This window comes from Mobula hypostoma, chromosome 2 (assembly GCF_963921235.1).
Source record: "Mobula hypostoma chromosome 2, sMobHyp1.1, whole genome shotgun sequence".
NCBI classification, from domain to species: Eukaryota; Metazoa; Chordata; class Chondrichthyes; order Myliobatiformes; family Myliobatidae; genus Mobula; species Mobula hypostoma.
The window spans coordinates 88,483,666-88,507,211 of record NC_086098.1 but is presented as its reverse complement, the minus strand read 5'-3'; the positions used below and the strand labels follow the sequence as shown (position 1 = coordinate 88,507,211).

General features: G+C 42.0%; 1 protein-coding gene across 2 annotated transcripts in view; it reads right to left on the bottom strand.

Moving 5' to 3' along the window:
• The window catches only part of prim2 (DNA primase subunit 2), a 293,057-nt gene that overhangs the window by 251,569 nt on the left and 17,942 nt on the right, over positions 1–23,546 (bottom strand). For both annotated transcript variants that reach the window (XM_063071792.1, XM_063071782.1), the window contains exons 4-5: positions 21,478–21,595; positions 2,102–2,188 (exon numbers count right to left, since the gene is read on the bottom strand). In XM_063071792.1, the coding sequence (XP_062927862.1) occupies positions 2,102–2,188; positions 21,478–21,595 (205 nt within the window). The remainder of the gene's footprint in view (positions 1–2,101; positions 2,189–21,477; positions 21,596–23,546) is intronic.

Below are 23,546 nucleotides of genomic sequence, written 5' to 3'. Positions count from 1 at the left end.
CAGGGGTCAGGCAACGTCTGTAAAGGAAAACAGTTGAGGTTGAGTTGAGAGCCTTTGTCTGTTCTTCATCTTCTTCAGTCTCAATAAAGGGTCTCAAGCCAAAATACTGACAATACCACAATGCTTTCAGATTGAATGCCTACAATTGTTCAAGTTTTTCAAAACAGGACAAGAAATCTTCTGCTTCATCTGGAGGCTGGATGAAGACAACGTGGAATAGTATCTCAATATTTAATTGGGTCAATCATTTTGAAAAGAACAGATTCGCATGTACTAAATTTGCCTTAGAGATTTTGTTCAGGCCACGTTTCTGTATGAGATATCTAACGGATTTCTTCCTATAAGAAATGTGCAGAAGTTAAAATCAAACAAAAGCCATATGTGGAAAATGAACTAATGAGACATCATTTTGATGAGTCAAGTAGAAGGGCTGATTAAGGATGACTAAAAATTGTTAGCAAACTCTTCCTTTCAGCTTTACAGGTTTAGTTAACCTGATTAATACACTCTTCTCGGGCTTCCAGCCGATAATTGACCCTGGGACGCACGGTGGAAACCCTCATCAAAGAGCACAGGAGGTGTATCCGTTTGGATTACTCAGAGAAATGAGCGGCAGTAGAACATTGCATTCGCAACGACCGTAGGATTGACTTGGACAGCACAAAACTGCTGTGCCGCGCCATTGGCTTTTGGGAGTGCATGGTGAAGGAAAACATTGAATTTTAACAAAGACGAAGGTCTCACTCTCCATTAGAACTGGATTTCGATCATAAATAAGGTGGTACAGCAGAAACCTGATTGGATGAGAACTAATCAATTAGGAGGAACGGATGATGGGAGTAGAAATACCACCGGACTAGATATGCCCAAGCATCATCCCTGATGAAGGTGGCAGAGTTTGTTATCGAAATGGTGGTTAAAATTGATACCTGTACCCAGCTGGAAGCCCAAGAAGAATTTATTTGTTATACATGTCGGAAAGCCCTAGATCCTTTCTTTTGCCTGATTAGTTTTATTTCCTCATATACAACTGGTGTTGGTTGTACTGATGGACCGATGGGTACTATTAACAGGCAAAATCCCTTCCGTTCAGCCTACTTAGCCTCAGGAAGAGGCTAACAATATGATCCACTGGTTTGCACACCATGGCACCAAACCATTCCTGTGGTATACAATATTCAACATTATGAACATTCAAGATGGTTTAATATCATTTCCAGTACACAAGTATAAAGAAGAATGAAATAATTGTTACTCTGGTTCTGCTGCAGCACTTAAAAAAAAACATGCACAACAAAATTAAGAACACAATAATAAAAAAATACAATAAATATAAATACATATAATAGCTTATACAGATTGACTGCATGTCCATAAAGAGGCACTAAGCACAGAATTGACAGGAAATGAAAAAGTAGTGGTTGTTAGGGGTGTGGAGGGGTTGATCAGCCTTACTGCTTGGGGAAAATAACCATCTTTTTGAGTCTGGTGGTCCTGGAGTGGATGCAATGTAGCCTCCTCCCTGATCAGAGTGCAATAAACAGTCCATGAACAAGGTGGATGGGATCATTCATGATGTTACTGGCCCTTTTCCTGCATTGTTCAAAATACATGTCTTTGATGGAGGTTAGGCTGGCGCTAGTGATGTGTTGAGCAGTTTTGACTACCCATTGTAGAACCTTCCTAACCGCCACAGTGCAGTTAACATTACACGCATTTAACATTAACAAGAATTCAAAACTAAGCCACTTATGAATGAAGATTTTTAAATGCTCAGTGTGCGTTCTGAAAGTTTAAAAGTTGCAGAATTCTTTCAATTTTGCAGTGTTCAAAGATCTTAAAGCATGTTAGTTTTAGCAGTACATTCACCTAAACAAGCATTAATCAAAAGGATGCGGTCTATTAGAATAGATAATCATTCTGCCAAGAAAAGCAATGAGATGAAATATCTTTATAAATTTTAAATTTCTTATATCCAGAGGTTAATATTGTTTTCTTTTTCTGTGAAGCTAATATAAAATCTGGGAAGAAAAATGAGAAAGTTAAACAAGAAAAAACTATTCAAGTTTTGATCTGTTCCTCCAATTGGTATAGTCCTCACCTTGTAAAAGACTTGGCATTCTTTCCAGTTTTGTCCAAATGAACTCTTCATTTTTTCTAAATAGCGCTCTTTTTCCTCTTCCTTAATCTGAAATGAGACAAAAAAAATCATTTCACAGGTTGAGACATTGTTTTGGCACTCACAAATAACAGAGCATTTAACACATCCCAGATTGCCCAGGGCAATGAAAAGGCAATTACCTGAGAAAGCCACCAGTTACTTCTCAAATGACATACTGACCTGAATGATAAATAAATACTCAGATCCGCTGTTGCCAATACAAAATGCAGCCCATCAGTCCATCTAACAACTTAACATTTCATTTTGTTTCCCCAAATGCAATAAGGCCTTGATTCATGAAATTAGAATTGAAAAATTGCACAATGACAAGAAAATTACTTCTAGAACACAGCAAGTTATTATGAAGTTAAACATACTGAACAAACAGCCTCAGCATGGAGTCTGAATTTAACATCAAATTAAGCCATTCAGCCTTCCAGGTTCATCTTGGTACTGATGGTCTAAGATAAATAACAACTTTATCCAATTCTACCACATACCACTCTAAACACAAGAGACTCTGCAGATGTTGGCAATCTTGGAACTCAGCAAGTCAGGCAGCATCAACAGTTGACATTTCAGGCTGAGACCCTTCATTACAGTCCTGCACATCATTTTCTCTGTACAATAACACTTCATTCTGCACACTGTTACTGTTTTACCAGCTCAGTGCATGATTACAATGAATTGATCTCTATAGATAGTATGCAAGAATTTTTCTACTATATCCCAGTCACATTTCAAAACATATATCTAATTTCACAATGAATTCCTCATTGCATTTGTTAGTCATCACTTCTTTCAGGTTCCAAGTCAATAATTACACAGCATCTACCTCAAACTACTTTATGATGTTTAACTTCCAATCAGTAACCTCTCCATCCTTGTTCTGGAGAATCACAATTGGCTTTTGTTCAACAAGCTGATTAATTCCCTTCGACTGCTCCTCCCTGCAGGTTTGTAATTTATTCCTAGGATACAATTCCATTTTGACAGTGAACACCAAATCATATACAACTCAATATTGTCATGTCACACATGGGAATATTGGACCAGGCTAAAACCATTCAACTCATGTCAAGGTCAATTTACACTTATGCGTCGAATCAATGCCGCGTAGCCATGTACCCTATGCCGTAGCCTGACGTGCACCTCCTCAAAAATGCAACTGTGATTGGTCCACTTGGTAGCATCACATTTCCTCCTACGCATTTCTACCATTTTCGAATTGAGAGAGAAGAGAGAAGAACGTGAGTTGGAAAATGGACCAAATCATCAAATCTACCTACCGATATCCGAAAATATTTGAAATGCATGTCTCTCAGTGGCCGGACAAGCACAGAAAGTTCACCCTCCTTCTGCCTCAATCTGTTCAATGGTCGTACACACCATCTCCTCCCACGTCTTCTCTCTTTTCTGCGTTGCAGTAATTTCAATAAAAGTAACTCTTGTTCAACATTAATTAGCTCCAACTCCAACATGATGTGTTCAGTTTCAGTCGCCATTGTTTGAAGTACACAAAGAAACTCAACACGAAGAAACTCAACACAGTGGCATAGGAACCCCACCACCAACTAGCGTTCTGGTGGTGAATTGCAGAGCGACACAGACACACCAACACACAAGTATAAATGCTCACAACCGTGTAGGCCACTTGCATAGGCTACAGCGTAGAGCCTATGCACAAGTATAAATCAGCCTTCAGCTTGTCATCATGGCTGAGCTATTCCTTAACTTTATCTACCACTTTGATTCTGTATTCCTTAATAACTTCTCTCAAACAAAAATTCCATGTCGTAAGATACAGGAGCACAATTAGGTCATTTTGGCCCTTGGAATCTGCTCCACCATCCAATTATTGCTAATATCTTTTCAGCCCCATTTTCCTCCTACTCCCCTTAACCTTTAATACCCTTACCAATCAAGAACCTAGGTGGCACAGTAGTGTAACAGTTAGAGTAACGCTTTGCAGCTCAGTTCCCAGCGCTGTCTGAAAGAAGAATATACATTCTTGCTGTGATTCTGTCAGTTTCCTCTGGGTTCTCCAGTTTCCTCCCACATTCCAAAGACACAAGGGTTAGTAGTTAATAGGTCACAAACGTGTAATTGGGCAGTGCAGGTTCTTTGGGCCAGAACAGCCTGTTACCATGCTATATCACTTAATTAAAAAAATACATGAAACTGCCTTAACTATGCATCTTGGTCCATCTCAGTTTTAAAGAAATGTCCTTTTATTCTGAGACTGTGCCCTCAGATCTCCTACTAATGTAAAAATCCTCTCTGCATCCACTCTATCCAGTACACTGTATGCCTCTGAATATCCAGTAGTTTTCAATGAGATCTCCCCTCATTCTCCTGAACCTTATTGAATAAAAGACCAGAGATGAGAAGATTTATAGTTCCATGCTAATGATCCCTAAACCCAGTAAGCATCAATCTGAAATATTCACTGTTTCTCCCTTCACAAATGCCACCAGAAATGCTGAATAACTCCAGTATGTCATTTTTTTTTTAAATTTCAGATTTCTGGCATCTGCGCTTTTCCACTCTACATAAAAGTTCAGTATTCATATGCATTACAGTGACATACGAGGCATGATTGATAAGTTCGTGGCCCAAGGTAGAAAGAGTCAATTTTTGAAAACCTAGCAAATTTATTTTTCAACATAGTCCCCTCCTACATTTACACACTTGGTCCAGCGGTCATGGAGCATATGGATCCCTTCTTTGTAGGAGTCGGCATCTAGGACCTCCAGAAAGTGGCCACGAACTTATCAATCACCCCTTGTATTATGCAGTTTAAAAAAAAACCACAGGCTTAAACATAGCAAAAAAAAAAGCAATTTCCACATTTGTCTGAGAATAAAAGAGGCTTCCAAAAGCCAAACTCAAAGCTGATAATATTGGTAAAGCTTTCTTTACCGATCCTGGTTGGAAGGTCCAATATTAACATAAAGTTTAAAATAATGCTTTAGAAGGAATAATTTGTGCAGTTTAAATAGATTCAAATATTGCTCTTTTTGGTTACTTTTATTAACAATGCATTTTTTTTTTACACATTTGCAATAAATTGTAAAATATTGTAGTACTCAGCAACTCCAACACAATGCTTCAGTTTACATTTGGAATTAAACCCCCCATGTTCCTTCCCCTGCAGCTTACTATCGCTAATCAATTAGTAGTATCTGCAAAATCATTAGTGTATGTTACTTCATGGCCTCTGGCTTTAACATCCACTTCAATAATGTCATTTCTGAACCACTGCTCCAATTTCTGAAACTGCGAGCGATGGCAATGATTATGCTGTGACCACTTACACAGCAACTTGCAATTATATGCTGCCTCTAACAGAGCAAAAAGCTGATACCCAACCACTTAAGGAGATGTTGGGAAAGATCAGTAAAAGTTTGGGGAAAGAGGTAGAAATTTTAAAAATACAGAGGCAAGGGGTTTTGGAAACAATTCTGGAACTTTGGGCATTAGTAGCTGAAATCATAGTTGTTAATAATGGAGAAATTAAATGCAGGAGGCCACATGACCAGAATTAGACTAGTTCAGATGTTTTGAATTGGTGGGGCTAGGAGAGACAATAGTGAAGGGCAAGGCTGCCGTGAAACTTTAGAGAATGAGGGAGAGGAATTTTGAACTTTAAACTCGACATTCATGACAGATAACCAATTTCAAATCAACAACCTCAACCATCCCTTCAGCAAGATTTGTTTTGGTTCAGATCACCCTTCCATTGTTTAATAATTACATAGAGTCATAAAGCACTGCAACATATAAACAGGTATGTCAGCCCATCTAGTCCATACCGAATTATTATTCTGCCTAGTGGCCTCAACTGCACTTGAAGCATAGCCCTCCATACCCATTTCATCTATATGCTCATCCAAATACATCTTCCCATTCTCAGTCCTCCCCTTCTGCCTCTCTACCCTATCATAATCCTTTGCTTCCATTTGTTCTGTATTTGTTTCCTGTAAGGCAAGTCCCTAAGAGATCAAGTTAGCTGTTTCTCCTTCCACTATTACCTAACCTGACAAGCATTTTCGAAACACTACAGTGGGTGGAAATTTGAAATTAAAACAGAAAATGCTGTAAACGTTCACCAAGTCAGGCAGCATCTCTGGAGAGAGAGGAACAAATAACATCCTGGTTCAAAGACTCCTAAAGCTTTCATTCAATTGATGGTACGAACATAGATTTTTCTAACTTCTCCCTCCCCTTCTCTCTTTTTTCATTACCTATTCTAGTTCCCCTCTTACCCCTTCCCCTCTCCTGCTCATCATCTCCCTCTGGTGCCACTCCTTCCCTATCTTCCATGATTCACTGTCCTCTCCTATCTGATTCCCTCTTCTTCAGCCTTTTATCTCTTCACCTTATCCCCTCCCAGAGTCTTACTTCATTTATCTTCCTCCCACCCACTTCCACCCTCACCTGGTTTCACAGATTACCTCCAATCTTGTACTCCTTCCCCTCGCCCCACCGTTCTGGCTTCTTCTCCCTTCCTTTCTGGTCCTGATGTTTATTCCTCACTACAGATGGTGCCTGACATACTAAGTTTTTCTAGCATAGTGTGTGTGTTGCTCAAGAATTCCAGCATCTGCAGAATGTCTTGTGTTAATGAAAATGGCTTTATCTTAAAGTATATTAATAACACAGTTTTAAAATATTCAGAACTGTTGAAATCTGAAATATCAGATTTAGAAGTACCACCTAACTTTAATTGAACAAAAATTGAATAAAACTGCAGAGAGATTGACAAGTTAGTATCAACAAACAAACCATAAGTTGGGCCTGTTGTTCAAATTGGTGAAGTGCCTCACAATTACCCGCAACCTTATTTGGAGTAAAGATATATTATAGCCTAAAGAAAGTGTTCAATTGAACACCTCATCTATGAAGCCTCATGTTACAGAGATTATATGGATGCAATTGTTCGTTACCCATTTTTAAATTGGCTCAATGCCATTTAAAATGTCCTCACTTGTGGAAACCACTGATAAACATCTATGGTAGCCAATAGCACCAGCTTTACAAACAGGAGAGGAGTGAAGTAGTAACGCTGCCCTGAAAATAGTGATTTAATAATTCATTCTATTTCCTGTGCAAGATCAATATTTGAAACATTATTGGATTTCTGCTCCACAAGAGCATCCAGCAGCTTCACTAGAAGAAAACCTGTGCCCAGAAGAGAAGCGCAATGGCTAATTTTTCTCATTTGAAGTTTCTATTGCATCTTAATCCTTTAACTTTCGAATGAAAACTTATGGGAATAGAAATAGCAACAAAAGTTTACTTTCAAAACAAACAATTGGAGCAAAAGGGAGTTATTGGGAAAAACACAACAGAGTGGGACAGAAAGGTAGTAATCTCTGGATTACTCCTTGTTCCATGCACTAATCAGGACAGGAATAGGATAATGGTATAGATGAGTGAGTGGCTGAGGAAGTGGTGCAGGGGGCAGGATTTCAGATTTTTGGATCATTAGGATTTCTTCTGGGAAGGTATGACCTGTACAAATAGGACAGGTTACATCTAAACTCAAGAGAACCAATATCCTTGTGGGCAGGTTTGCTGGAGTTGTTGGAGAGGGTTTAAACTAAGTTGGCAGGGGGATGGGAACCGGAGTGATAGGGCTGAGGATGGGGCAGCTGGAATACAGTACTGTGCAAAAGTCTTAAAGACACCCTCAAGCTTTCATAAATATTTTGTTTCAGATGTTTATTTTTTGATTCTGCATTAATATGTCAGTAAAGAGCAAATTTTAGATTTCCAAACATTCATTCTCCAAAAATTAAATGTTAGATAAAATTTTGTATTTTGTTAAAGAAAGTAACATATTAAGTAACTGACCACTTTTCAAATAAAAACTTGATTACTTTGTACATATATTGCCCAGTTTAACCTTCAAATCAGCATTTTTTTACACCACGGCAAGAGTGAGCATAGAAACAAGACACAAGGTAGTCAGCCTGCATCAGCAAGGTTTCTCCCAAGCAGAAGTTTCACAGCAACAGGAGTTTCAAGATGTGCTGTCCAAGCTTTTCTGAAATAGTACAAAGAAAAAGGCAAGGCTAAGGACCAGAAGTGCAGTGATTGGCCATGGAAACTGAGTATAGCAGACAAAAGATACATCAAACTGACGTTCCTTCTAAATCAGAAGTAGTCCAGCATTGTTATAAGCTCTGAACTCACAGAAACCACTGGAACCCAAGAACATTGCTCTACACTCTGGAGAGGTTTCGTCAGAAGTGGTCTTCATGGAAGAGTTGCTGCCAAAAAGCCATTCCTCTGAAGTGGAAACAAATCCAAGAGATTCGCCCAAGCACAAAAACACTAGGACTGAGGAGCTGAACAATGGCAGCAAGTGCTCTGGACTGGCGAATCAAATACGAGACAGTTTGTCCATAGAAGAGTTAGAAAGCACTGATGGATAAGTGTCTGCAGCCAACAGAGAAACACAGTGGAAGTTCACTGCAGGTTTGGGGCTGCATTTCTGCAAATGGTGATTTGCTCAGAATCCTCAATGCTGAGAAGTATGAGCAGATTCTCATCCATCACACAATACCATCAGGGAGGCGTCTGACCAGTCCCAACTTCATTCTGCAGCAGGATAATGACCCCAAACACACAGCTAAGGCCATAAAGAACTATCTTCAACAAAAAGAACAAGGAGTTCTGCAGCAGATGATACAGCCTCCACAGAGCCTTAAGCATCATCACAGAGCGTCATCATCAAGGCTGTCTGGAAATACCTGGAAAGACAGAAACAAGCAAGAGAGACAAAGTCTGCAGAACTGTGCCAAGTTTTCCAAGATGCTTGGAACAATTTACTAGACTAATTTCTTAATAAAACTGCACAATAGTGTACCAAAGAGAAATGATGCAGTTTTAAAAGCAAAAGGTGATCACACCAAATATTGATTGATTTAGTTTTTTTAATTGTTTACTACGCTTCATAGTAATATTTTTGACATTTAGAAAATTTTTCAGTTTTTGAAAGCATCTTCGCTTTACAGAATTCTTTTTACATGTGCTTAAGGCATTTGTGCAGAACTGCATTTCCTTAAAACTGAAGCTTTTAATGGTATGCAGAGTACTGTCTGTCATTTCGTGGTACTGATTTGTAACAGGGCTACAAATCACTCAGCAGCCACACAAACAGGGGGATTTGGGGGGGCTTGCACTTCCATCACCCACATTTGGCGGGGCCTGAAGGTGTCTTCCCTGGACTTACGCAGCCGACAGAACCAGAGTGTTACACACATAAGACACAAACCCATCCTGACATTCTCCCACACACTTGATCATTAGACAGGCAATACACAGTCAGGCAATTACAAGCTGGGGAGGACCAGCTTACAATAGTTCAGCAATGTACTAACTGTAATCTTATAAATCTTCCATTAAGTGATGTATTAAGTACAAAACACATGACGAAAGACAGAAAACACTGCTCTTCACCAGCTAGCTCACTGAAGCTACAATTCAGAGTTTGAAAACCCATTCATCTTAGCAGTTGATTCTACAAGTGAATGGGACGCCCCCCAAACCCCTGCGCGGGAGCCCGCAATTCAGATGCACAAATATGCAAATCTGCATTAGGATATCAACTCTGATTACGGTCAATGCAATAACTTTAGTGCAACCTCTGAATAAAACTGACATGCTCAAAATGAAAAAGCAGCAGTTTTTGCAAAGCAACACACACAGAACACTCGAACTCAGCAGATGAGGCAGCATTCACGGAACAGAGTAAACAGTCGATGCTTTGGTCTTGTTCTCATGTGAACCAATGCGACCATATGATCTTAGTTTTTAATATCCACTCCAGTTGATAGTGAGGACCAAACTGTTTTAAATGTCATGCTATCCAGAAACGAACACCTCTACAATTAAAACAAATTAATTCTGGCCAATAAGTTAAGAGTTTAAATTACATCTGGCCTCAGAATTGTTCCATCTGTAGATCAGTGCTGGACAAGAAGAGTTTGTGAGCTGAATGACTTGAATAACATTTGGCTCCTGAAAGCCACATTTAATAAATCCCTTGTTTGATTTACAGAAATAAATTCCACAACTGGGCTCTTCAAAATAAGCTGATTTAAAAAATCAAATTGTACTCCAATGCATGCTATGTTCTTAGGCAGTTATGGGCATTCCCCTTGTCCAGTCAAAAAAAAAATCAATCAACACACACAAAATGCTGGTGGAACACAGCAGGCCAGGCAGCATCTATAAGAAGAGGTACAGACGATGTTTTGGGCCTAGACCCTTCGTCAGGACTAACTGAAAGAAGAGATAGTAAGAAATTTGAAAGTGGGAGGGGGAGGGGGAGATCCAAAATGATAGGAGAAGACAGAAGGGGGAGGGATGGAACTAAGAGCTGGAAAGTAGATTGGCAAAAGAGATACGAGGCTGGAGAAGGGAGAGGATCATGGGATGGGAGGCCTAGGGAGAAAGAAAGGGGGAGGGGAGCCCAAAGGATGGACAGCAGGCAAGGAGTTATAGTGGGAGAAAAAAAAAAGAGAATAAAAGGGGGGAAAATAAAAAATAATAAATAAGGGATGGGGTAAGAAGGGGAGGAGGGGCATTAACGGAAGTTAGAGAAGTCAATGTTCATGCCATCAGGTTGGAGGCTACCCAGACGGCATACAGGTTTCCCCCGCCATCCGAAGGTAGAGCGTTCCTATGAAATGGTTCGTAAGCCGGAATGTCATAAAGTGAAGAAGCAATTACCATTTATTTATATCAGAAAAATTTGTGAGCGTTCGCAGACCCAAAAATAACCTACCAAATCATGCCAAATAACACATAAAAGCTAAAATAACAGTAACATATAGTAAAAGCAGGAATGATATGATAAATACACAGCCTATATAAAGTAGAACTACTTCTCTACAATCATTGCCGCACTGTTCTCCATCGCGAAAATCTCACGCAAGCGCTCTCGGCAGAAACACGGCGCAAGCGCTCTCAGCAAAAACACTCTCTCCAGTAACCTTTAAGCTATGAAGCTGCCAAATCATACTAAATAATGCATAAAAATACACAGCCTATATAAAGTAGAAATAATGTATGTACAGTGTAATATCATTTACCGGAATCGGGAAGACAGCACCAAGCACAGTGATGATGGTGCGTTAGGCTGAGTTGTCGGAGGTTGGGGTGGTGCAGTGGTCCCCACCCTCCAGGTAGCAAACCGATACTAATCCGCGAAGCATGCAGGGGTGCAGCGGTGGCCGGGATGCACCCAGCACATCTTTAAGAAAAAAGCCGAAATAAACAAGCTAATTAATTAGGTGCCGCCTGGCACGTAAATGTCGGCCCAGATCAGAGGCGAGGCAATCGGCAATCACCTCTGATCTGGGCCGACATTTACATGCCGGGCAGCACCTAATTAATTAGCTTGTTTATTTCGGCTTTTTTTTCTTAAAGTATGCACGGTGCCACCCGGCTACTGCTGCATTCTCCGCGAATCGGTATCTGTCCGCGGCCCGGGGGTTGAGGTGGTGGGACACTGAGGTGTCATCTCATCGTTGTCTGTTTCCATGAGGGCAGGCAGGTCATCTTCTTCTATGTCTGCCTGCCTCGACGTCGAAGTTCGTCGTCTGCTGTGGCTGATGTGGAAGGCTTGAAAACTGACAGTATGATTGACTGCTAGCCTCACGTATTTTTCTATCATACAGTTCTTTGTAAGCACTCAAACCATCCTGCAAATATGCCCTAAACCGACGTACCCTTTCAAAATTAAAGTCGTACTTTATCATTGCAGCGAAAATCTCACACAGTTGCTTCACATTCAGTTCCTGGACAACTTCAATTTCAGTCTGTTCACTACTGCATTCGGTTTCGATTGTTATCCTTTCCTCTTCCAACTGCATCAGTTCTTCATCTATCAGTTCTTGGTCATGGGATGCCAAAACCTCTTCAACATCATCTTCGTCAACTTCCACAAGCCAAACTCACTTTGTCCTTACTTCGTTCACCACGATCGAAATGCTTAATTATGTCTCGTTTTACGCTAAGCGTAACAACCTTATGAGCTCTTTTAGGCTTTTCCGATACCTTAGAACTCATCTTGCATATGGTTGCTCACAGGCACGTGTTTAAGCAATGCTGGCTAGAATGCAGTCTGAATCCAGGGGAGAGCGGCTGCTCGGGGCACGCGCTGCCTTTTTTCGTAACAGTGAAAACATCTTCTGTTAGCAAAAACAGGTAACTAATGCAGGTCTTTCGTTAGTTCACAACAGGGGGATGGGAACCAGTGCAGAGAGACAGAGGGGTGTAAAGCGAGGGTAGAAGCAAAAAGTAGTAAGGAGAAAAGTAAAAGTGGCAGGCCAATAAATCCAGGGCAAGCATTAAAAAGGACCACTTTTCAACATAATTGTATAAGGGCTAAGAGTGTTGTAAAAGAGCGCCTGAAGGCTTTGTGTGTCAATGCAAGGAGCATTCGTAATAAGGTGGATGAATTGAAAGTGCAGATTGTTATTAATGATTATGATATAGTTGGGATCACAGAGACATGGCTCCAGGGTGACCAAGGATGGGAGCTCAACGTTCAGGGATATTCAATATTCAGGAGGGATAGACATGAAGGAAGGGGAGGTGGGGTGGCGTTGCTGGTTAAAGAAGAGATTAACGCAATAGAAAGGAAGAATATAAGCCGGGAAGATGTGGAATCGATATGGGTAGAGCTGCGTAACACTAAGGGGCAGAAGACGCTGGTGGGAGTTGTGTACAGGCCACCTAACTGTAGTAGTGAGGTCGGAGATGGTATTAAACAGGAAATTAGAAATGTGTGCAATAAAGGAACAGCAGTTATAATGGGTGACTTCAATCTACATGTAGATTGGGTGAACCAAATTGGTAAAGGTGCTGAGGAAGAGGATTTCTTGGAATGTATGAGGGATGGTTTTTTGAACCAACATGTCGAGGAACCAACTAGAGAGCAGGCTATTCTGGCCTGGGTTTTGAGCAATGAGGAAGGGTTAATTAGCGATCTTGTCGTGAGAGGCCCCTTGGGTAAGAGTGACCATAATATGGTGGAATTCTTCATTAACATGGAGAGTGACATAGTTAATTCAGAAACAAAGGTTCTGAACTTAAAGAGGGGTAACTTTGAAGGTATGAGACGTGAATTAGCTAAGATAGACTGGCAAATGACACTTAAAGGATTGATGGTGGATATGCAATGGCAAGCATTTAAAGGTTGCATGGATGAACTACAACAATTGTTCATCCCAGTTTGGCAAAAGAATAAATCAAGGAAGGTAGTGTTCCAAAGAAGAACCATACAAATTAGCCAGAGAAAGTGGCTCACCTGAGGACTGGGAGAAATTCAGAGTTCAGCAGAGGAGGACAAAGGGCTTAATTAGGAAGGGGAAAAAAGATTATGAGAGAAAACTGGCATGGAACATAAAAGCTGACTGTAAAAGCTTTTATAGATATGTAAAAAGGAAAAGACTGGTAAAGACAAATGTAGGTCCCCTACAGACAGAAACAGGTGAATTGATTATCGGGAGCAAGGACATGGCAGACCAATTGAATAATCTTTGGTTCTGTCTTCACTAAGGAGGACATAAATAATCTTCCAGAAATAGTAGGGGACAGAGGGTCCAGTGAGATGGAGGAACTGAGCGAAATACATGTTAGTAGGGAAGTGGTGTTAGGTAAATTGAAGGGATTGAAGGCAGATAAATCCCCAGGGCCAGATGGTCTGCATCCTAGAGTGCTTAAGGAAGTAGCCCAAGAAATAGTGAATACATTAGTGATAATTTTTCAAAACTCGTTAGATTCTGGACTAGTTCCTGAGGATTGGAGGGTGGCTAATGTAACCCCACTTTTTAAAAAAAGGAGGGAGAGAGAAACCGGGGAATTATAGACCGGTTAGCCTAACGTCGGTGGTGGGGAAACTGCTGGAGTCAGTTATCAAAGATGTGATAACAGCACATTTGGAAAGCGATGAAATCATCGGACAAAGTCAGCATGGATTTGTGAAAGGAAAATCATGTCTGACGAATCTCATAGAATTTTTTGAGGATGTAACTAGTAGAGTGGATAGGGGAGAACCAGTGGATGTTGTATATTTGGATTTTCAAAAGGCTTTTGACAAGGTCCCACACAGGAGATTAGTGTGCAAACTTAAAGCACACGGTATTGGGGGTAAGGTATTGATGTGGATAGAGAATTGGTTAGCAGACAGGAAGCAAAGAGTGGGAATAAACGGGACCTTTTCAGAATGGCAGGCGGTGACTAGTGGGGTACCGCAAGGCTCAGTGCTGGGACCCCAGTTGTTTACAATATATATTAATGACTTGGATGAGGGAATTAAATGCAGCATCTCCAAGTTTGCGGATGACACGAAGCTGGGTGGCAGTGTTAGCTGTGAGGAGGATGCTAAGAGGATGCAGAGTGACTTGGATAGGTTGGGTGAGTGGGCAAATTCATGGCAGATGCAATTTAATGTGGATAAATGTGAAGTTATCCACATTGGTGGCAAAAATAGGAAAACAGATTATTATCTGAATGGTGGCCGATTAGGAAAAGGGGAGGTGCAATGAGACCTGGGTGTCATTATACACCAGTCATTGAAAGTGGGCATGCAGGTACAGCAGGCGGTGAAAAAGGCGAATGGTATGCTGGCATTTATAGCGAGAGGATTCGAGTACAGGAGCAGGGAGGTACTACTGCAGTTGTACAAGACCTTGGTGAGACCACACCTGGAGTATTGCGTGCAGTTTTGGTCCCCTAATCTGAGGAAAGACATCCTTGCCATAGAGGGAGTACAAAGAAGGTTCACCAGATTGATTCCTGGGATGGCAGGACTTCCATATGAAGAAAGATTGGATGAACTGGGCTTGTACTCGTTGGAATTTAGAAGATTGAGGGGGGATCTCATTGAAACGTATAAAATCCTAAAGGGATTGGACAGGCTAGATGCAGGAAGATTGTTTCCGATGTTGGGGAAGTCCAGAACAAGGGGTCACAGTTTGAGGATAAAGGGGAAGCTTTTTAGGACCGAGATTAGGAAAAACTTCTTCACACAGAGAGTGGTGAATCTGTGGAATTCTCTGCCACAGGAAACAGTTGAGGCCAGTTCATTGGCTATACTTAAGAGGGAGTTAGATATGGCCCTTGTGGCTACGGGGATCAGGGGATATGGAGGGAAGGCTGGGGCGGGGTTCTGAGTTGGATGATCGGCCATGATCATAATAAATGGCGGTGCAGGCTCGAAGGGCCGAATGGCCTACTCCTGCACCTATTTTCTATGTTTCTATGTAACAGTAAGGTTTTAAAAAGCGAACGCTCGAAAAGCGGGGGACACCTGTACAAGGTGTTGTTCCTCCAACCTGAGTGTGGCTTCATCTTGACAGTAGAGGAGGGCGTGGATAGACATATCAGAATGGGAACTGGACGTGGAATTAAAATGTGTGACCACTGGGAGATTCTGCTTTCTCTGGCGGACAGAGCGTAGGTGTTCAGCGAAATGGTCTCCCAGTCTGCGTTGGGTCTCGCCAGTATATAGAAGGCCGCACCAGGAGCACCGGATGCAGTATATCACACCAGCCGACTCACAGGTGAAGTGTCACCTCTCCTGGAAGGACTGTCTGGGGCCCTGAATGGTGTAGCACTTGTTCCGCATACAAGGATAAGTGCCGGGAGGGAGATTGGTGGGAAGGGATGGGGGGGGCACGAATGGACAAGGGAGTCACGTAAGAAGCGATCCCTGTGGAAAGTAGAAAGGTGTGGGGGGGGAGGGAAAGATGTGCTTGGTGGTGGGATCCCGTTGGAGGTGGCGGAAGTTACGGAGAATTATAATACTCAGAATTAGTATTCACAACTTTCATGAGGGAGGAACCTAACTTACACTGTCAGAAACAGAAAGATAGGAAAATGTACAGAAACAAATCATTTGGCTGACATTATAAGGTTCTAAAACTTAAACTACACTCACAAATTGCTGGACAAACTCAGCAAGTCAGGCAGCATCCATGGAGGGGAATACATAGCTGACATTTCGGGCCAAAACCCTACATCGGGACTGGAAAGGAAGGAGGCAGAAGTCAGAATAAGAAAGTGCAGAGAGGGGAAGATGTACAAGCTGGCAAGTGATAGGTAAAAGAAGTGGGTGGGCGAGGGGAGGGTTGAAGTAAGAAGCTGGGAGGAGATAGGTGGGAGAGGTAAAGGGCTGAAGAAAAAGCAATCTAATAGGAGAGAACAGTGGACCTTGGAGGAAAGTGGCGGGGGGCAGGAAGGAAGTGGGGAAGGTTCTCGGCAGGTGAGGAAAAGAAAAAGCGTAACCAGAATGAGGGGAGCGCGAGAAATCTGCACCATATCATTACCATACACAAAACACTGGAGGAACTCAGGAAGGTCAGCCAGCATCTATGAAGAGAAACGGACAGTCAACATTTTAGACCAACCAAACTTTTGAAATGACCATTTCCCTCCGTAGATGCCGACTAACCTGCTGAGTTCTTCCAGTGGTTTTGCTCCAGATTCCAGCATCTGCAGTCTCATGTGGCCACTCCACAACACCCTTCTTCCAGCTCTGCTTCTCTCATTCTATCAGCTCATATATCCCCCTTTGCCCCTCATGTACAGTACCGTGTGAAAGTCTTAGGCACATACATATATACGTAGCTATGGTATATGTTATCTTTCCAGTTACTAAATAATATAAAGCTAAGTATTGTTACTTCTGTTTCCCAACTACCTTCCTATTGTAACCAACATAGTCCTGTGCAAAGGTTTTCAGCACCCTAGCTACAGTATTGTAGCTTCTCTGTGAATGCATTATTCCAGGGGTCCCCAACCTTTTTTGCACTGCAGACCGGTTTAATATTGACAATATTTTTGCGGACCAGCCAACCCGGGGGGCGGGGGGGGGCAGAGTGAGGTTGCAAACGGACAAGAGTAGCATTCGAATACGTTGTGGTTACCCGGAAAAAACTACAATGACCATGAAGCCTTGCGCGGCACCAGTGCACATGCGTGACCAGCGGATGCCAGTACCTGCCGATTTTTTTTTCCTGCAAATCGTTTTTGGCCATTCTGTTCAGGGGTGGTGTTAATCACGACTGGAATATAGATGATAAGTGGCTCAATTTGGTTTCTAAAAGGGTTTATCTAATGAATTTAATATTAAACATACAGCACATATTTTCCTCGCATGAATACAGTAATAAGTCAATTATCAGGGGAGGACAGGGGAGCTTGAAGTAAGTGTTGAACGAACTTCCAGTAGAAGTGGTACAGGCAGGTTCAATATTATCATTTAAATAAAAATTGGATAGCTATATGGACAGGAAAGGAATGGAGGGTTATGGGCTGAGTGCAGGTCCGTGGGACTAGGTGAGAGTAGCGTTCGGCACGGACTAGAAAGGCAGAGATGGCCTGTTCCCGTGCTGTAATTGTTATATGGTTATGTAAGTCAATAGCATCATAACATTTTAAGTAACGTTCGGATATTAAACATACAGCACGTATTTTCCCCATATGAACATATAAAATTATTGCAACACACCAATATCGCTGAATCGGTGGAGCCCTGGGCTCGTTTTCCTGCACAAGACTGTCCTATCGAGAGGTGATGGGAGACAGCGATACTCAAAGGGGGTTCCTTATATCCAGTCTATTCCGCAATTTAGTTTTCGTTGCATTCATTGTAGAAAAGCCCACTTCGCAGCGATATGATGTTGAAAATGGAAGCAACATTTTCAGTGTTTTCATAGCTATCTCAGGATATTTAGCCTTGACTTTGATCCAGAATGCCGGCACAGATATTATGTCAAACATACTTTTCAGCCTGCCGTCATTTGCAAGCTCGAGGAGTTGATCTCCTTCTCGCGCTGACATGGATGATGCATGGGTAATGTCCTCGCGTGCGTTCAAGCTCAACAGTGGGCGTGACAGGGAATGAGGTAAGGTGCAGCTGACTCATGTCGCCAAATTGTATCATTTCCTTGCAGCCTGGTAGCACATGCTTTGCGGCCCGGTGGTTGGGGACCGCTGCATTATTCTATCTCCCTTTACTGTTTCTAGTTCTTGTGAATTCCCCATTCTCATGATGTCTATCTAAAGCAGTTTATCTGGAACACTCCTTTATACTTACAGCAATGACCCTATCACATAAAGACACTTCATGAAAGAACAAAGTTCAAAATCTTTCCTTCTCCAGAGATCACTAGCCAAATGTATTTTTCTGAGCTACACTGATTTTGATACCACGCTTGCAAACCTATTGTGTCATTTCTCCCATGTACCAATTTATATTTTGTGTTCAGTGCTGTGATATATCCAAGAAACTTATTTGTTTTACAAAGCTACTGCTCTAGGGAAGAACACTAATTAGTCATCTAATTTTTTTCTTACAACAGCTTCATTAACTCACATCTCCATTTTAACAGTTAGTGAGTCTTGCTCCAAATCCAAACTGCCAGAATACTTTGAGAAAGTGGTTTTATTGCTACAAAAAGATTAAAAAGTCAATTTTTTAAAACTTTCTTTTTGGGCCAATGCATCCTCTAATGGCAACCTCCATTTTCAGCCCACACCAAGTCAGATATGCCCTATTTCAGTGCCAGAAGGATGAACAGATACAGGAGAGAAAGAAAAAGATACCAAATACTTATATCGATTTTTGCAAATTTCTACAAATGTACCATGGAGAATACTTTAACTGGCTGCATCACCATCTGGTATGGAGGGGCAAATGCAAAGGATCAGAAACAGCTGCAGAGGGTTGCTCAGCCAGCTCTGTCATTGGGCACAAGCATCCCCACCGTCACGAATATAGTCACAATGTGGTGCTTTAATAATGCAGCATCCATCATTAAGGACCCCAGCCTCCCAGGATATGCCTTCTTCTCAACGCTTTCAGGGAGAGGGGACAGGAGCCTCAAGACACACGCTAAACATTTTTGGAACAGCTTCTTCACCTCCACCATCAGATTTCTGAACTATCCATCAACCCATGAACACTACCTCACTATTTTGCTCTTTTTTTGCACTACTTATTTGATACACAGTCTAATTTTTAGCAAAACAGAAGAGCTAAGAGACAAGTTCAAGACAGCAAAGAAGAATCTCTTTGCCACCTACGACCGACTGAAGGAAGAGGAACTAGCTGAGAGGATTAGAGAGATAGAGGCTGCTAATGAAGACATCCAGCAGGGAGAAGCATGGCGCCTAGTCAATGAGATCAGTAGACAGAAGAAGTCCCCATTAGGTCAAATAAGTGGTAAAACAGCAGAGGACTGTCCAGACATGGTTTACCCACTTAAGAACCTGCTGGGAAGCCCTCCAACGATCACAGAAGAAGAAGAGGACATACCCACGACACTAATGCAAGTCAACATCGATGACGGCCCATTCACCATTGAGGAACTGAAGGCGGCCAAATATGCACTCAAACAGGGCAGGAGCACTGGACCAGATGGGATACCACCAGATGTCCTGAAGAACTGCGACCTGGACGACATCTTGTTGGACATATATAATATGGCACTGATGAAAGCCAACAAACCAGAACAGTGGTCACTCTCAAACATTATCCCAGTCCCCAAGTCTGGATCCCTCATAAAGACAGATAACTACCGCAGTATCAGCGTGACCTGCATCTTAGCAAAGTTATACAATCGGATGATCTTGAACAGGATTCGCACCGCCATTGATCATAAGCTAAGATTCAATCAGAATGGTTTTCAGCAGAAGCACACAATAGTAACGCAAATGCTTGCTCTCCGTAGGATCATCGAAGTCAAGAAGAACAACCTACCAGCCGTGCTTATTTACATCAATATTCGCAAAGCTTTTGACTCCATTCACAGAGGTAAACTGCCGAAGCTCCTGAAAGCTTATGGAGTGCCAGACCATCTACTGAGAGCAATAGAGTCCAGCTATACCAAAACCATGGCGAAAGTTGTATCACCAGATGGAGAAACAGCAGTGTTCGAGCTCCTAGCTGGTGTGCTGCAAGGAGACACTCTGGCACCCTACATCTTTATAATCGTCCTTGATTACGCTCTGCGACAAGCTACCAAAGATCATGACAAGCTTGGTTTTACCATAAAACTAGGACGAACCAAAAGGGTCAGATCAGTTACGTTCACAGATCTAGATTTTGCAGATGACATCGTCCTGCTCTCTGAACAGACGGAGGAAGCACAGCAGCTAGTGACAAAAGTGGAAATTGAGTGCAATAAAGTTGGACTTCACCTAAACGCTAAAAAGAGAGTAAATAGCGTTTAACTGCGACGAAGGTACTCTCAAGACCGTAAAGAATGATACCATTAAGAAAGTCTTTGACTACAAGTACCTCGGGTCAAGAATGATGAGTTCGGAGAAGGACATAAAGATACGGAAGGCACTAGCACGGAGGGCTATGAACGACATAAAGGAAATCTGGAAGTCGAACTTGACCAGAGGGCTTAAAAAGAGGATTTTCATAGTAGCCATAGAGTCCATTCTCATGTACGGATGCGAGACGCGGGCACCCACCAAGACTATGCGAAAGTCTCTAGACGGCTGCTATACACGAATGCTCCGGATGGATCTTGACGTCTTTTGGCAACAGCACATGAGAAACATCAAGCTCTATAATGACCTACTGATGCTCACCACTAAAATCGAGGCGAGAAGACTGCAACTAGCGGGACACTGCTTACGCCACCCCAAGCTACCTGCCAGCCTAATCATCATATGGGAGCCCAAGCACGGGAGGATGAACCCTGGGTGCCCTCCCAAGACTATGGTCAAGACGTTCCTAGAAGACAGTGGCACGGCTAATGTAGATGAACTGAACACACTGATGAGGGAGAGGGAGAAGTGGAGAGTCCGTCATCGTGCCCGACACCGGCCCCATAGGCCTGAGTCAACATACTAGTAGCAGTAATTTTTGTGATTTTTTTTTTTTAATTTTTTTTTAAGGTAGCTCACTGTACTGCTGCTGCAAAACCACAAATTCCACAAGATATGTCAATGATAATAAACCAGATTCTATTCTGAACTTCCCACAGCAAGAATACAGTAAGATCAGAATATTTTATTTAAACTGGTTGGAATTAAATTGCTCTAGAGGCACTGGTGCTGTTGCAAAAACCAACAGAACAGATAAAAAAAATGGTCATCCCTCCATGAAAAATGATGAAATAACAGATGAGGAAAGGTAATGGAATTATAGAAACTGCATGGCTTAAATAAAGCACACACTGTGATACTGGTGCTTCCTTTTACAAGAAATAGAAATACAACGCGGCTTAATTGAGAGACAGCATGCACCCGAGTGAGGCAGAATAACTACTCACAGCGTGGTACTCCAAAGAATTATTTTTAAGGAAGTCTTGCTGCTTGTCATAGAGCTCACCAAACCGAAAACGGAATAAGTCCAACTCCTGCTGAATAAACCATCGTCTCAAGTCCTCCCTAAAGATAAGGGGAAGTGGCATCAGGGGAAATGGAGAGAAAGAGAATTAAATAAGAGTGAGTACACGATCACAGATCAATCAATCAAACATGACAAACAGGGACACTCCCTTCATTAAGTACAAATCCAGAGATTCTGGGAAGTATTAAATTGGGAAGCAATGATCAGGTGTTCGTAAGCACAGCAGGTCATCATATTGAAGAACAGTAAAATAATTCTAAAGTTCTGAGCCACTGAGATGAGAAAAAATACAATTCCATGGGAGATCTTTGGAAAAAAGAAGCTTTTGTGAGCTCTGATGAAGGGTCTTGGCCAAAAATATCGACTCTTTATTCCTTTCCATCAATCCTGTCTGACCTGCTGAGTTCCTCCAACATTTTGTTACTCTGGATTTCCAGCATCTGCATAATCTCGTGTTTAGCATCTGAACTTTGTTCATTGATGAAGTGACTTCCTGTGATAGCTCAGTAAGGTTTCATACCTCATAATTAGACAAGACCACTTGCTTAACAGTTTATGTGATATTAGTATCATAGAGTCACACCAGGTTTGTGCAAACCATCAGCAGCCTTTCAGACCAAATCTACACTAATCCCATCTTATTCTCTATACATTCCCATCAACTCCCCCCACAGTCTACAACTCACCTACATACCTGGGGCAATTTAAATTCACACATCCTTCCACGTAGTTTTGGCCTCTTTACTTGAGAAAAGATATACTGGCATTGGAGGCAATGCAGATGGTTGATTCAAAATATAAGGGGGTTAGTCTATAAGGAGAGATCAAGTCTCCATAGACTATATGCGTTAGAATAAGAAGAGATCTTATAGAAATTATGAAGAGAGTAAGAAAGAGGCAGGGAAGTTGTTTCCACAGGTAGCTCAGACTAGAACAAGGACACATAGCCTCACGGTTCAAGGGAATAGATTTAGTGCAGAAAGGAGGAGAAACTACTTCAGCTACTGCACAGAGTCTTGTCATCTTCAGAAGTTTTCGGATGACTCTGCCATAGTTGGATGCATCAGCAAGGGAGATGAGGCTGAGTACAGGGCTATGGTAGGAAACTTGGTCACATGGTGTGAGCAGAATTATCTGCAACTTTATGTGAAAAAGACTAAGGAGCTGGTGGTAGACCTGAGGAGAGCTAAGGTACCGGTGACCCCTGTTTCCATCCAGAGGGTCAGTGTGGACATGGTGGAGGATTACAAATACCTGGGGATACGAACTGACAATAAACTGGACTGGTCAAAGAACACTGAGGCTGTCTGCAAGAAGGGTCAGAGCAGTCTCTATTTCCTGAGGAGACTGAGGTCCTTTAACATCTGTCGGACGATGCTGAGGGTGTCCTACGAGTCTGTGGTGGCCAGTGCTATCATGTTTGCTGTTGTGTGCTGGGGCAGCAGGCTGAGGGTAGCAGACACCAACAGATCAACAAACTTATTCATAAGGCCAGTGACGTTGTGGGGATGGAACTGGACTCTCTGACGGTGGTGTCTGAAAGGAGGATGCTGTCCAAGTTGCATGCCATCTTGGACAATGTCTCCCATCCACTACATAACGTACTGGTTGGGCACAGGAGTAGATTCAGCCAGAGACTCATTCCACCGAGATGCAGCACAGAACGTCATAAGAAGTCATTCCTGCCTGTGGCCATCAAACTTTACAACTCCTCCTTTGGAGGGTCAGACACCCTGAGCCAATAGGCTGGGCCTGGACTTATTTCCTGACATAATTACATATTACTATTTAACAATTTATGGTTTTATTACTGTTTAATTATTTATGGTGCAACTGTAATGAAAATCAATTTCCCCCGGGATCAATAAAGTATGACTATGACTATGACTAACTGCTTTTCCCCGGACAGTAGGGAATCTATAGAATTCTCTACCCAGGGAAGCAGCAAAGACCAACTCATTAAATAGGTTTAATACACAGTTAAATAGA